Below are 13,828 nucleotides of genomic sequence, written 5' to 3'. Positions count from 1 at the left end.
GGCGGTCGGGCGGTGCCGGCGGGGCGATCGGGGCAGGCCGGGCCCGGCGGGCGGCCCGCGGTGACGGGCGGTGTGCGGGGTCCCTTGGCAAGGTGCGAAGCCTGACGGAGCGGCGGGGCTGCGCGCCGCCGTGGATGAGAGGTACGGAGGGAAGGGAGGACGGGCAGGAGGGCCGCGAGGCCGCGCGGCTGTCCCGGCGGCCTGAGGGCGGGCGGGCTCGTACAGCGTGTGTTTGCTTCACCCCAGTGTCGGTGCGAGCGAGGAGGTGCCCGAGCCCGGCGCGGAGCCATGGCCGCCGTGGTGGCCAAGCGCGAGGGGCCGCAGTTCATCAGCGAGGCGGCGGTGCGGGGCAACGCGGCCATCCTGGACTATTGCCGCACCTCGGTGTCCGCCCTGTCGGGCGCCACGGCGGGGATCCTCGGCCTCACCGGCCTGCACGGCTTCATCTTCTACTTCCTGGCCTCCGTCCTCCTCTCCGTGCTGCTGGTGCTGAAGGCTGGGCGGCGGTGGAACAAGTACTTTAAGTCGCGGAGGCCGCTGTTCACGGGGGGGCTCGTGGGAGGGCTCTTCACCTACGTCCTGTTCTGGACTTTCCTCTACGGGATGGTCCACGTGTACTGAGCAGCCCCGGGGCTAACGGAGCAGGAGGACTGTTGCCAAAAGTCACTACACAATAGGCCAGCTCACCTTCCAAACTGTTGTCCATGGCGCGTGTCGTTAATGATGTTGGTAAATTATGTCCAAGTACAAATTAATCAGTAGCACTGTTCTAATTAAACTGAATGTGAAGCACCACTTGGATGCCTCCTGTGTTTGTTTCCTTGGTACAGAAATGTACGTGCAAACGTTCTCTTCTACAATTGCCATCAGTAAATGACACTGTCACAGGTGTTTGTCACTGGTCACCAGAAAAGCCACTCAAGAGGATAGTTCCATCACCCACCATCCAGGTAATGCCTTGCCTAGAGCCCTGTTTCTGCAAAAATAAGTGATTCATTGACTTTCTTACATCCGTGTATCACCAAGAGAAGGTGCTGTGACCTGCAAAAACACTGTACAGAACACTCTCAGGGAGCAGTGGCCTACAGTGACACATTTTATTGCTGAACATGAAACACAAGAAGGAAAAAAAAGTCAAAGTCAAGAAACGAGCTCCTGAGAAGGAATCTGGTTATGTTTTATTAACAGCAGGGGTTGTAGGAATTGTGTTACACAGTATAAAGAAAGGAAATGTTCTAGGGGATCTGCGAGGCCTGAAGACTTAGATTCAGGAAACAGCTTTAGTCCTCCAACAAGAGGATGTTTTGGCAAGTTAAAACAATGGTTTCAGCAGAGCACACTGAGCTTTGCACGTTAGGAGGAGCTGCTTGGTCGCCAGGAGTTGTGCCAGGCCCTGATGTCATGCAGGGGGTTCACCATGTGTTTCACCATCCAGAAATTACTCAACTCGAATTAAACCCTGACAGTCAAAAGCCTGGGCTGCCTGTAGTAACTCTCAAGCAGTTCCCCACGTGGTGACTTGTATTTGCCTAGAGGAGAAACTTCGGACATGAAGAGAAGGTTTTAGATGAGATCAGAGCACCAGAGGTATATGGCTTATCCTAAATTAACTCTGCTGTTTAATTCTACTTTCTAGCCCCATTTTTGCCTCAATACACAGAAGCAGAGGGAGGGAACTAGACTGGGTGGGGTTTGCTATCAGTGACTGGGTTCAGAGTTTGCTGCTGCTAACAGAGGTGAATTTTAATTGAGGATGAAGCTGTACCTCAGAGTAACCACCTTAAAGAAGTTAAAGCAGAGGTGGGTGCAGCTGCTGGTGCCATTTGTGCAGACACTCGATGGCAGCAGCTCCCTGAAGGCCACGCTCAGATGCTGCAGCAGGAGCCCTTTAAATCTTTGTATTCACAGAGTGCACAGACACATTTAATCTTCATCAGGACAGCCCCCAGTCAGTGGTGATGGGGCAGCATTTACAGAACACAATGATATTCCATAAGCCCTTTTCTGAGATTACATCCCCGCTTGTATTTCCTGGAGGTTACTGGTGTTGAAGTAGCAGGCAGATGGCTTCTAAATTCCCCTGCTGTTGGTGTATTTGGAGGAAGCTGACAAGGCCTGTGTCACTGGCAGAGCTGCCCTTTTTAGTCTGCAGCACAGCCCTGGGTGCTGTGAGAAACAGAAGCATTGAGTGCCCCATCCAGATCTCCCCACCACGAAAAACCAGGAAGTGATGCAGGAAGGACAATCCTGAGCAAATGAAACCAGGCACTGAACCAAGGAGGCAGAACCTGTGCAGGTGCTTCCAGGGGCACGTTGCTTTCCAGTGCATGAACCCCCCATAGGAGTGACTGTCCCCCCTTGCCTCAGGTCCTGCAGGGTCACAGCCCCTTCCCCAGCTCCAAGAGCTGCTCCAACGCCACATTTCCCTGCACTTCCCAAGCAGAGCAGTCCTGCTGCTTCACACCTGATGTCACATCAGCCAGGCAGGAGCTGGAAGCGGTGGCTGCCAAGGCAGCAGAGCAGGAATTAGGTTGGTTGGAATTAGATTTCAGCTTCAGCCCTTCCCAAAGTGCCAGTGGTGGTTCCCATCACAGCTTTTCTGCACATGGAAGCAAAGCACAGCCACAGGACAATGCTGGCTATTGGCATAAGTACAGATATATCTTATCAGTGGACATGAAAACATTCCTTTGGTGCCTTCTTTGTCCTTTTATAAAAATCATTTTATAAATCCATAGTGATGACACACTGTTGCAAGCTCAGGACACCAGAGAAATCTTAGGGAAGAAAGGCAGTCTTTAGAGGAGGCTTTTTCCTCTGGGAATCCTGGTAACAGTAGGCCTGATCTGGGGTATGCCCACCTCCCAGTGCTGGTGTGGTGCCACACCTGTGTGGTTTTCCTGGAGCATGAGTCCAGCTGGCAGAGCCATTGCTGTGCCTAGAGCGTGCCGAGCTGGTCTGGGCTCTGATTCCCGTTCAGCGTAGGGCTCGACAAGGACTTCCTGGAACTGGACCTGGGGAAACAAGCACAGGTGACAAAGAGGATGAGCAGCCTGGGTTTGTTTCAGAAAGCAAAGAGGTTCCCAGCCAGGCCTGTCTCACCTTACCCCAAAGGCCCTTCCACACAGTGAAAGCTCCAGATCTCAGTTTCATGAGGCTCTTGGAGCTGCCCCAATTCCACCCTGGGTCTTGAGGGACCAACAGCACGAGGCCATTGCCAGTCCAGCCATGACACAGCAGCTCCCTCTGCTCCCCAGCTCACTGCAGCAAGGAATACAGAGGGAGCCAATAACTTGGCCAAACTCATTTGGAGGAATTTATTTCCCTGGAACTGTGCTGCTGTATCTCCTCCTATTTCTATCACTCATAACAAAAAGCCATGATTTTTAACACAAATCCAGGCCTACTTACTTCACTTCCTCGTACTTTTTGCCTCGATAAAAGTTGCTCTTCTTGATCAGATACAGCAGCACCAGGTCACAAAAGAAAGCTCCCTGCAAAAGGAAAGAACTTGAGTTTTATCTTTGAAATGGGAGAGGAACTGTTCTGATCTCATTAGAAATGAGCATTAATTAAAGAATAACTTGGAGAAGCAGTACTTTCCTTCATTCTCCATGTATTTCCCAGGGCATATATATATTATATACCCCCTGTGGAGGTCTTTTAGGTGCCAGGTACATTAATAAATGCCTTTAAGACAGGACACAGACACACATCTGGCTGAGTAGTCAGAGTAGTAAAGATTCTGCTGGAAAAGATTTCAACACCCCATCCCATCTTCATCCCATTTGAGGTCTGGGTCCCAATATGTTACTTTAAGACAGAACATTCACTTACAGCTCCCATGAGTGCCAGCCCCGAGCTGATATTGATAATGGTGGGAATGATGTTAAATTTCCCTGCCTGGAAGAAGAAAGGTCATGAAATCACCACTGAGAGAACAACTCACAAAACAAACTCAAGGGTGTGGTACTACACTGGGGAAACTGCTGCTGCCCCATGGGTGTGTTTTGTTCACAGGCACAACCACAGGGGATTTGCAGTGAACAGTCTTGGAGGCTGAAGGTCTGTGTGTCTCAGATCCAACTGTCCTTGGCTGCATTTCTGAGCTTGCATCATCCCTGGATTGGGTTTCCTTTTTCTCTGCAGTGCTTGCACATGGCAAACAAGTCTCTGGGGCACATTTACTTCTTCATGTAAAGCCCAGTGCTTTACATGAGCCTGGTTTTAAGTAGAGGAGTTGCAGGCTCAGCTGCACTGCAGGTAATCTCTCTTACACAGGGTTAGCTCCACATGGACGGATGGGAAAAGCCCTTTCCTACAACAAGGCAGAGAGGCTGTCTCACCCCAGAGCTGCCTTCCCACTGAGAAGTGTCCCCACCTTCTTTCTCTCCAGGCTCTGGGACATTCTGGCCTGGGGCCTCACCTTGCCATTCACCATCACATCGAAGCGGATTCCGTACGCTTTAATGAGCGTCCGGTAGTCGACCCCCTCAGCATCCCGGTAATACTTGGCAAACCTGGAATGCAACAATGCTGGGTTTAGGTCCACCTGCCCCTCTGAATTCACAAATCTCTTCAAACAGATCTGTTCCCTTAGCAAAACCAGCTTTAGCCTGCCAGGAGCACTCCCTCCCCCCCTCCCTCCTCTGCAGCACTCTGTGCTTGGCTGGAGCAGTGGCTGGTACAGGCTGGTGCCACTCCACTGCCAACCTCCAGCACCTACAAGTCCAAGCAGCCCAGCCCAGCTGTGGTACTGCATTGTGCCCTCCTCTGTACCCACCTGAAGTTGTACCCAGAAGAGATGGATGTTTCTGCAGACTTGTTATCCAGCCGGCTAAAAGAATAGTGAGGATTACATTCAGAAGGGGCTTTATCAAGATCACAGTTCCATTCAATCTGAATTCCTATCACACCACCCTTAAAAGAGAGAGACAGGGTGAGTTGTTTAAGCTTAGTTCAGTTAAAGTGTCTTCAAATTTGTCAGACCCTTGGGCAGGTTTTCCCCAGGGACAAGAAACAGCTGCACTTCTGGTCACAGACAAGGGGGCACACAGGCCTGGCTGGGATGAGTTCAGGTGTGTGATATTAATCCCATTAGTACTCTACAACCCCACTTTTCCCTGTGCTGGTATCCTGAGGCTTCTCATCCCAGGACATTGATTTCATTCCACACTTCAGTGGGGAAGATGATCTTTTATGCAGGGACGGAGTTCCAGGGTTCTGGGTTTAAACCAACAGTGTAGTAACACTGAAATTAAACAAAGAATCCCCAGTGGCAGAGCAGCAGTTTGGGCAGCCCTGAATAGAAGATAACTGACCCAACCAGCTCTTTTAGAGGACCCCCATTCCCTGGGGACAGGATAAATGGGACCAGCTTGACTTTAAGCACTGGCACCTCTGCAGTGCAGCCTGGACAGGAGGCAGCTCCCTGGGCAGTGACCCCTCACAGCCTCCCAGTGAGCAGTACAGCCAGCTGGGAACACACGTGAGCCCGAGGGGGACTCCTACCTCCGAGGCCATTTCCTGGAAGTTGCCCCCAGCCCAGCGGACGATGTTCCCCAGCACGAAGATGGGGCAGTAGGGATGCTCCTGGCTGTAGCGACAGCTCTTCAGGTAGGACTCGTTGTCAGTTGCCAGCACATTCATCCTGCACGCAGGAAACAGGGAAATCCACCTTGTCTCCCTCTTTCCTTGCCTTCACAGCCTACACCAGGCCTACAAAGGCAAAAGGCTTCTCCAACACCCTCTGTGCACACCAGCCTTGTCACCCTGCGAGTGTCTCTGCTGCTGGCCTGGGGAAAGCAGTCTGTCTCCCCAAAAATGACCTCCTGGCCAGAAAAGGATTTGGCCAGTTGAATCTGGGCTCGCATGGTGCAGGTTGCCATACTGCTTCAGGGCCACCTGGTTTTCTCAAGGGAAAAATAAAGGGATGCTAGAGATGCCTATCTGAGCCCGGGACAAGAACCAGAACACGCACCTTTCTACACTGCTTTAGTTTGTTCATCTTGCAGCAGCAAAGGCAAACAAATATTTTTAAATTTGCATTTTTTGCCAGCCTTGTCCAGGGACTTCTTTTTTCTGGAGGAGGGGGAATATCTGTTGAGCAGGAGCAGCTCAGGAACCTGTGGACTTACTTGGAGAACTTAAACTTGGGGAAGCGAATGGAGTTCTTGATGTAAACAGTGAAGTTTTCTGCACTGCCCAGAAGTGGTTTCCTGGAAGAGAAGGGTTTGTTCTCTGTCTTCATACCCTGCACACATGTGAAATCTTGAATTGCCATTTTAGAAGCATCTTCATCCAAAAGGTTGGACGGCTCCAGGCCAGCTGTGCCACTTCCCCCACAGTGCCAGCAAGCAGTTGGTGAGGAGCGTGCAGGTTCAGGGGACCTGAGAGCTGGGAACAGCCAGGGAACAAAGCAAGGGGAGCAGAGGGCCAGTCCTGCCAGAGGGGCCTTGCAGAGCCCCCTCCTGCACTGAACAGCCAACATTCGAGCAAGCACGCAAGCAGAGGGGACACAGGAACTGCCCTGAGTGACACACAAGCCAAGCAACTCAAGCTTGGAAACAGGACATACTTGGGCTTGGATCTTTTCTCCACTGGGCACCAGGCCAGTATCTCACAAGTCCCTCTGGTGCTGTCCCTGTCTTTCAAACAACGGCCAGTCTTAACCCCTGCGAGCAGACATCACAGAAGAGGTCACACCGAGCAGTCACCTCCCCTCCTTGCCTACAGGGCACGTGAAAATAGAGGATTTTCCCTCTCCTCCCTGCTGTGAAAGGGCCTCTCAGCTGGAACAAACACCCTCTTGTTGTGTCTCTGAGCAGCCTGGGGCTCCCTGGCCCAGCCACCGCTGCAAGCAAGGCAGGGATCTTAATAAAAGAGAGGAAAGAAAAGAAAGGCCTTGGTGCTCTCTGAAATCAGAGATCAGGGGGTGTAACCAGGCTGAGGCCTCTGAAGGACACCAGACACAGCACAGAGAGGGACATTACCCTTCCCTTACCATTGCCAGCCACCACTGCTTCCCCTTCCAGGCAGTCGGTGTCCTTGTCACACAGGGCATCGGGAATGCTGGCACTCTGCAAAGTGGAAAAGGACACAAGGGACAGTGTGACAGGACACCAGAGCTGGAGGGGTGAGAAAGTGCTGCTGACGTGGGGTGAATGCTCTGTATGAGCACTAAAACCACGCAGCTGAACTGGTAACTGGGCGCCATGCAAATATATCCCACCACCAGGAGCACCAGGATTCACTCACACTGTCCTGGTTTTGGGTTCTGCTCAGTCTGGAGAGGGACAGACTGAAAAAAACCAACATTAGTACTCACCAAAACCAGGGAGGAGGCCACTTTGCTTTAAGATAGCCCTACCTTGGATCTAAGCCACGAAGTTCTCTGGCCCAAATCTGCCCCTGCACGGCCACCAGAGGACAGCAGTGCCCTGACTACTCCAGCTGTGCTCCGGGCTGTGACATGGAAAATCCATGTGCTCCGTGGACACAGCACTTCCTGCACAGCCAGAGACTTCCTCCCCCGGGCTCCAGCCCATTCCAAACATCCCTACAGAGGATGGGGCTCTTAAAAAGTCTCCTCTACCCATAACTACCCTGAAGTTGTTTTCCCATGGCCTTTCCTAACCCTGAGCAATCACTGCCAGGTCTCATCTCCAGCTGGGAAGAAATCCAACACCACCTAAAGTCAGGAAGGCTCTACATGATCAGCACCTCTGGAAATTAAGACAGCTGAGCCTCCCAGGTTTACAGTAATCTCCCCACTGAGGTATTACACGACAGGAAAAAAACATTTGTTTTTCATCCTTCCTTTCTTTGTTGCTCCAGAAGTGTCCTCTGTCAGTTCTTACCCCTGGTTTTGCACGGGTCTGGGGGTCAAGGGGCTCAGTTCTTCCTACCTCAGGACACGTGTCTTGTCTCTGGTTTGGGGTCACAATCAGATTTGTCATGACAAAGAAGACGCTTTCACCCTGCAATAAACAAAGAGTTAGAAAACCTGGTTTACTTTTAAAATACTTGTAACAGGAAGGGTGCAGCTCTCTGCAGAAGAGAACAACCCCCCTCTCTCCAGAAGCTTTTCAGGCTGAGATACAACATCACCCTTTGTGTGGAGATTTGTTTGGATGAATTCCCTCACGCTGTGGGTGCACACACAACCATAAGAGCCAGCCCACGGTCCTGGGGGGAGGCAGAGCACCCCAGCATCTCAAATAAAAAGTCACAACAGAAAACCCCTTCCAGCATTACTTCCTTGTATCCCAGCTCCAGCTAATTCACAGGAAAGACCTGGATAGATCACCTCAGCACCCACCCAGGCAGAAACAGGAGCAGGGGGTGATGCCAACCTGGGGAGGGATGACATAGTCTGCAACATCCCACAGCCTCTCCCCCAGCTCCGAGGTGTTGGTGAAGGCCACCCCTTTTAGCTTGGTAATGACAGAGCTCTGGAGGGACGTGTCTGTGTCCTGGTAGCCTTTCTTGACAACAAACACCCACCTGTGTGAACACAGCGGCGTTAGATGTGGTCAGTCAGACAGAAATTCACACCAAGGTAAAATCAAAACATGCCAATGACACCAAACCGTCTGTAAGTACTACTGCTAATAAAAAATAAACTCTTGGACACAAGCTGTGCTTGTAAGCAGGGGAGAAATGAGTAATATCAGGTCATGAGGTAAAAAAACAAAGCCTCCCACCTCTGTCTGTGCTACACTCAGCAACCTCAGAAAGACAAAGGAAGAGCAGGGCTGTGTGGTTCTCAAGACGAAAAACAATACAGGCTGTTGCAGGGGAGAGCGTGGTTGGTTTCACATGTGCCACTGAACTGCCAGTCAGCAACAGAGCACGGCTGGGGAGATAAAACTCCTGCAGGTGAGCTGGGTATTCCTCACAGAAACCTGGAGGGAATATTCTCAGCTGGATACAGGGTCTTTTGTAAGCCATTGTGATGGGAACAACCTGATTGCACCCGGGGAGAACTGCTGCCTTGCCAAGCAGTCCAAGGGAAGGCTTTGCTTACTTCTCCCCACTGGAAAGCAGCAGGAGTTCCATTTCCCTGGGTGAAAACCTCTGGCTTAAATGAAATGCTTCCAGCTCCCCCACAATACTGCTAAAATCACCTGCCAGGACAATAAATCACCCTTGGAGAAGCTGAGGGTGCTGGGGCAGGTTGGGAGAGGGAGAGAGGCTATTTCTGTGGCACAGCTCCCTTTTGCAGGACTCTCCTGCCCATGAGGAGGGGAAGGGGCTGAGCAGCACTGGCAGCACACAGCTGTGAAAAACGAGGTTCACTCTCCTGTGAGAATTTAAAGGGTTTAATATAAAGACAATAAGAGACACATAAAATAAAGCAAAGGGATAACGGCCGGGTGCCTTGGCACTCTGCCAAGAGCACACCTGATGTCCGAGGTGAGTCCTTTTTATACCATTTTTACTGTCTGTTCTCTATTCATATTCAAACTTTTCCAGGAACTGTTCTGCATGGCCACTCCTTGGTTTCGCCTTTTTAGAGCGTGCATAGTCTTCTGCCTTGTGGTTTTATTTCTTTTGATTCTTGGGCTCGCTAGGTAAAAGTCGATGGTAGGGTGGATCTCTTAATTCCTCAGACAGTCAGGGCTGATTGCAGCTTTGGGCCTCTTTGCCCCCCGGGCAGAGCGGTGATAGCGGCTCTCGGACCCTCCCAGCCGCCCGTTCTCCGGGCGGAGCAGCCTTTGGGCCCTTTTGTTCTCTGGACAAAGTGTTGATTAGCAGCTCCTTGGGGCCTCATCCTCTGCTCGCTTGGAGGTTATCTTACTTGCTCACACTTGCTAACATTCTTGCTAAAAAGACAGAAAACTACATCCACACAGCAAAAAGCATTTCTAACATTATATAATATCTCCCTTATACTTGCGAGAAGCCAACATTATAATATATGTTTATAACACAGCCCTTCACCTGCCACGTGTGACAAACCTGCACATTAACATTCCCCACCCCGGCAGTTTCCTACTTTTCCCAAGAACACTGATTTCCTCTCCCAGGAGGGCTCAGAAGCAGACCCTTGCCTTTTCTGCAGTGAATCAATGAAGGAATGGCAGCTGCACCCAAGAAGTAATCCAGAAGATTTTGATGATCCCCACCCCAAGCCAGCCTTTGAAGAGGAACATGTTCCTGTAAGCCCCAGCCACAAAGGAGCCGCTGCAGGGACCATCAGTGACAGTGCCAAGGGTTTGCAGGAGGCAATAGATGCCAAGGGAGGAAAACAGCCATTCCCTGCCCACACTGTATCCCTCTTAGTCCTTGGCAGGGTTATCCACAGGATTCCACCTTCAGCCAGTCCATGCCAGACTGCTGAGACTTCACTGGTGCTCTGCTCACTAGAGCAGGTTCTGGGGCTGCACAGCTTTCTATAAATACGCCTGGCACATAAAAATGACTCTGCTATATTTAATCAGTGGAAACACGAGGTGTGGGAAAGGTGACGGGACTCAGAAGCACAGACGGCGAGGGACAGACAGTCAGGGAACAGAGTTGGCTGTCACAATCCGAAAAGCCTCAGAAACTCAGGAATCAACAGCACAGGCTGGATAATTCCAGGTCTGAGCCTGCAGGGACGATCCCTGTGCCCATTACACACCAGTGTGACCAGCCTGCTGCAGAACTGGGCCTTTCCCGAGCTATTCCTGAGCCAAGCCACCCTGCTCTGAAATGAATGCAAGGCAGCCGACATTCCTGCTGCCTCAGCCCCCACAAGCCTGGCTGCTGCAGCCCACTCCAGCAAAGAAATCTCCCACTTTCTGCTTGCTTCCCTTCCATCCAGAGCTGAGCAGGTCATGGTGCTGTGCAGAAAACCCAGGTGTGCCCCAAGGCTCAGCAGCGTGGCTATTAATGCCCGTTGTTCCTGATGAGTCTGGTGTTAAGGTTTGGCACCATTCCCACAAGATATAGAAATAAAGGCATAAATAATGCAGTACAAAGCCATAGTCACTGGGTCTATTTTTAACCCGAGCTTAATCTGAAAGGTAGAGCTGAATCTAGCTATCCCTAGCAGGTGAAAAATCAGCTATAATCTACTAGACATTACAAAATGCAGGTGTATAAACCTAATTACCTGCATTAAAATCAGGAGGCACAGCTATGCAGAGTACCCTAATTCATCTTTATCACAGCAAAATTCATCTTTATCCCAGCAAAATACGAAGCAGAGAGTGATTCTTACCCCACCAGGTAAGCCAGGATGGAGAGCTGCACCACTCGGTAGAGGACCCCGACCTTCTTGTTCTTTGCAATGACGTATTTCTCCGTTTTATAATCGAAAAGAGACAGAAATAAAGCCTTCCAAGCCACCTGCCCCATGCTCCCGGCTCGCTCGGTGGCTGGAGCAGGCACAGCTCGCACCACCCACACGTGCAGTGCACGGAAACCTGACACACCAGCCCTGATCTCCTCCTCCTCCTTCCTCCCTCCCTCCCTCAGCTGCTCTCCGGCAGCAGCTCAGTCAGAATCCAGCAGCTGCACTAAGTCACATCCTTCCTGAGCTGCTTTTCAGCTGATTCATCCCTTGGGGAAGCCTTTCTCCCCACTCAGTTTTGCCCCCAGGTTTCATTCTCTCCCCCTCCAAAATGCCCAGAATGAAATGTGTTCTAGAGTAAAGCCATGTTCACACAATCACAGAACGTGCTGAGCTGGAAGGGACCCACAAGAATCATCGAGTCCAACTCTTAGCCCTGCACAGACACCCCAAAAATCCCACCCTGTGCCTGGGGCATTGTCCAAAAACTCCTGAAGCTCTGTCAGGTTGTGAGCATTCGCTGGGGAGCCTGTTCAGTGCCCCATCAGCCTCTGGAAGAACCTTTTCCTGACATCCAACCTGACCCTCCCTGACACAGCTGCAGCCGCTCCCTCGGGTCCTGTCACCGGTTCCCAGAGAGCAGAGCTCAGCTGCAGCATCCAAGGGGACACAGCTACAGTCTCTCACTATTTCTTAATGATTAAGGTCTTCCTTCAGCCTTTACAGGATGACAATATATTGGGTTAAATTTTTGATTTCTTAAATGTTTGCATGAGCAATGAGAACCAGGGTCCTCGACAGTCACCCAAAACACCTGCCTGGCTCCCACACCTTCACACCAAAACCCAAACTAAGAAACTAATGAATAAATTCAGCATGTGCCTGAGGGTAAATCAACGATTTCCAGGAACTGGGCCTGGGGAAACAAGCACAGATGACAGGATGAGCAGCCTGGGTTTGTTTCAGGAAGCAATGTGGGCAAGAGGTTCCCAGCCAGGCCTGTCTCACCTTACCCCAAAGGCCCCTCCACACAGCAAAAGCTCCAGATCTCAGTTTGATGAGGCTTTTGGGGCTGCCCCAATTCCACCCTGGGTCATGAGGGACCAACAGCACGAGGCCATCGAGAGTCCAGTGACACAGCAGCTGCCTTTGCTCCCCAGCTCACTGCAACAGTGAATTACAGAGGGAGGCAGTAATGGCTAAATTCATTTGAAGGAACATAATTTCCCTGTAATTGACCTTTCTTTGCCATTAACAGTTACTGTGCTCCTGTATCTCCTTTTATTTCTATTAGTCAGAAAAATAAAGCCACTGCCTTGCACAACTCCCTTCCCTGGAAAAATCATTCTCATGATCACAGGCTTTATAAAATTTTGTCCTTAGTCCTCCTTAAATTCCATGTCAAATTTAAACAGATGGATCTGGTTTTTAACGAAGTTGCTCCAAATCACAAGAGAATCACAACCAGCGTCATAAGGAACAAACACTGATTTTATCCCTCATCCCAGAGCCATCCCTAGAGTTTCTCTGCAAAGGGAAAGAAACCTTTCTCCAGCACCAGCAAAACTAGAACACAAACCTGCCTGTGGCCTCCTTGTAACCTCGTGGCTGCCAGAGCAGCTCTGCCCTGAGCCTTTGTAATTATTTACCAGGTCACTTAATCTGAGAAAGGATTTACACTGTCAATTAATCTGAGAAATGTTAGAAAAAAAACGTTCCTTAGAGCGAGTAATGCTCTGCCCCAGGTGTGGCCTGAAGGTGTAAACCACATTTGATCACTGAAATTAAAACAAGAAAGCGAAGGTAAAACTGTTATTTTCTTGTGGTTTTGTAGGCATCAAGAAGAAGCACTGGTGCAGTAGCTGTTTTGAAATAAAAAGTTTCCATTTGTATCAAATGTGCCTCAGAATACTGCTCAGCACAAGCCCAATTTTTGCTGACAATGCTGTTGCTGCAAAAATTTAGCTTGTGGCATGCTCTTACAGGTATTGTTTCTATCACCTGTTTTTCACCACCTTGGTTTTCTTTTCTTGCCTGGAAACCAAGTCTACTGCTGGGTTTGTCAAAGTATCTGTGGGTGCTCAAATGAAAGCAGTTTCGTTCACAGCAGGGGGATAAATAACCCAACAAAGCGTGATTGTCATCAGTTAAAGATAAAAATAACCTAGTGTCTCAAGGGACAGAGGCCAAATCTTCTCTGCAAGGTATTTCCCTTTTTGAGTTCAACATCCTGAATTTCCCATGAAAAAACACCCCAGTTCTGCTCCATTCCCTCAAAGGCTGTTTGCTCAGTCTGGGAATTCTCCCAGGGAGGATTTCTCCTCCAGGACTGAAACTCCTCCTTTCTCTTTTTTTTCCATTCCCACCATGCCACACCTGTACATAATTCCTCACACTTCTGACAGTGATTGCCTTCTCATAATTCACACACACTCATAGGATACACATCCCTGTCTGCCCAGACTGCTCCTCATCTACTTTTCCTCCACCTGTCAGTGTTAAGCTTCCCTGGAGCTTATCTCAGCCTCTAAATGCCACCTGAAGGGA

The 13,828-nt window shown here is 50.3% G+C and overlaps 2 protein-coding genes across 3 annotated transcripts; one reads left to right on the top strand and one right to left on the bottom strand.

Moving 5' to 3' along the window:
* Nucleotides 1-795, top strand: EMC6 (ER membrane protein complex subunit 6). The gene is made up of 2 exons (XM_042026299.1): nt 1-141; nt 247-795. The coding sequence occupies exon 2, from the start codon at nt 289-291 to the stop codon at nt 619-621; it is 333 nt and encodes a 110-aa protein (XP_041882233.1). The 5' UTR covers nt 1-141; nt 247-288; the 3' UTR covers nt 622-795.
* Nucleotides 796-1,153: 358 nt separating this feature from the next.
* On the bottom strand, nt 1,154-11,863 carry P2RX5 (purinergic receptor P2X 5). 2 transcript variants are annotated; one of them, XM_042026295.1, is made up of 12 exons: nt 11,210-11,863; nt 8,355-8,505; nt 7,860-7,979; nt 7,004-7,079; nt 6,578-6,674; nt 6,138-6,218; nt 5,512-5,650; nt 4,784-4,920; nt 4,427-4,520; nt 3,838-3,903; nt 3,412-3,494; nt 1,154-3,014 (listed from the first exon to the last, which is right to left on the bottom strand). In XM_042026295.1, exons 1-12 carry the CDS (start codon nt 11,344-11,346, stop codon nt 2,939-2,941), a joined length of 1,257 nt encoding a protein of 418 aa, XP_041882229.1. In that variant the 5' UTR covers nt 11,347-11,863; the 3' UTR covers nt 1,154-2,938. The 2 variants fall into 2 exon arrangements, with proteins under 2 accessions (XP_041882229.1, XP_041882230.1); XM_042026296.1 differs by having other exon boundaries at nt 7,908-7,979; nt 11,210-11,860.
* Nucleotides 11,864-13,828: the final 1,965 nt, after the last annotated feature.

The sequence above is a fragment of the Corvus kubaryi genome, unplaced genomic scaffold (genome assembly GCF_017639235.1).
Source record: "Corvus kubaryi isolate FWS band 111438036 unplaced genomic scaffold, C.kubaryi_AGA036_p1.0 37284, whole genome shotgun sequence".
NCBI classification, from domain to species: domain Eukaryota; kingdom Metazoa; phylum Chordata; class Aves; order Passeriformes; family Corvidae; genus Corvus; species Corvus kubaryi.
This window is presented reverse-complemented; position numbering and strand designations above follow the sequence as displayed.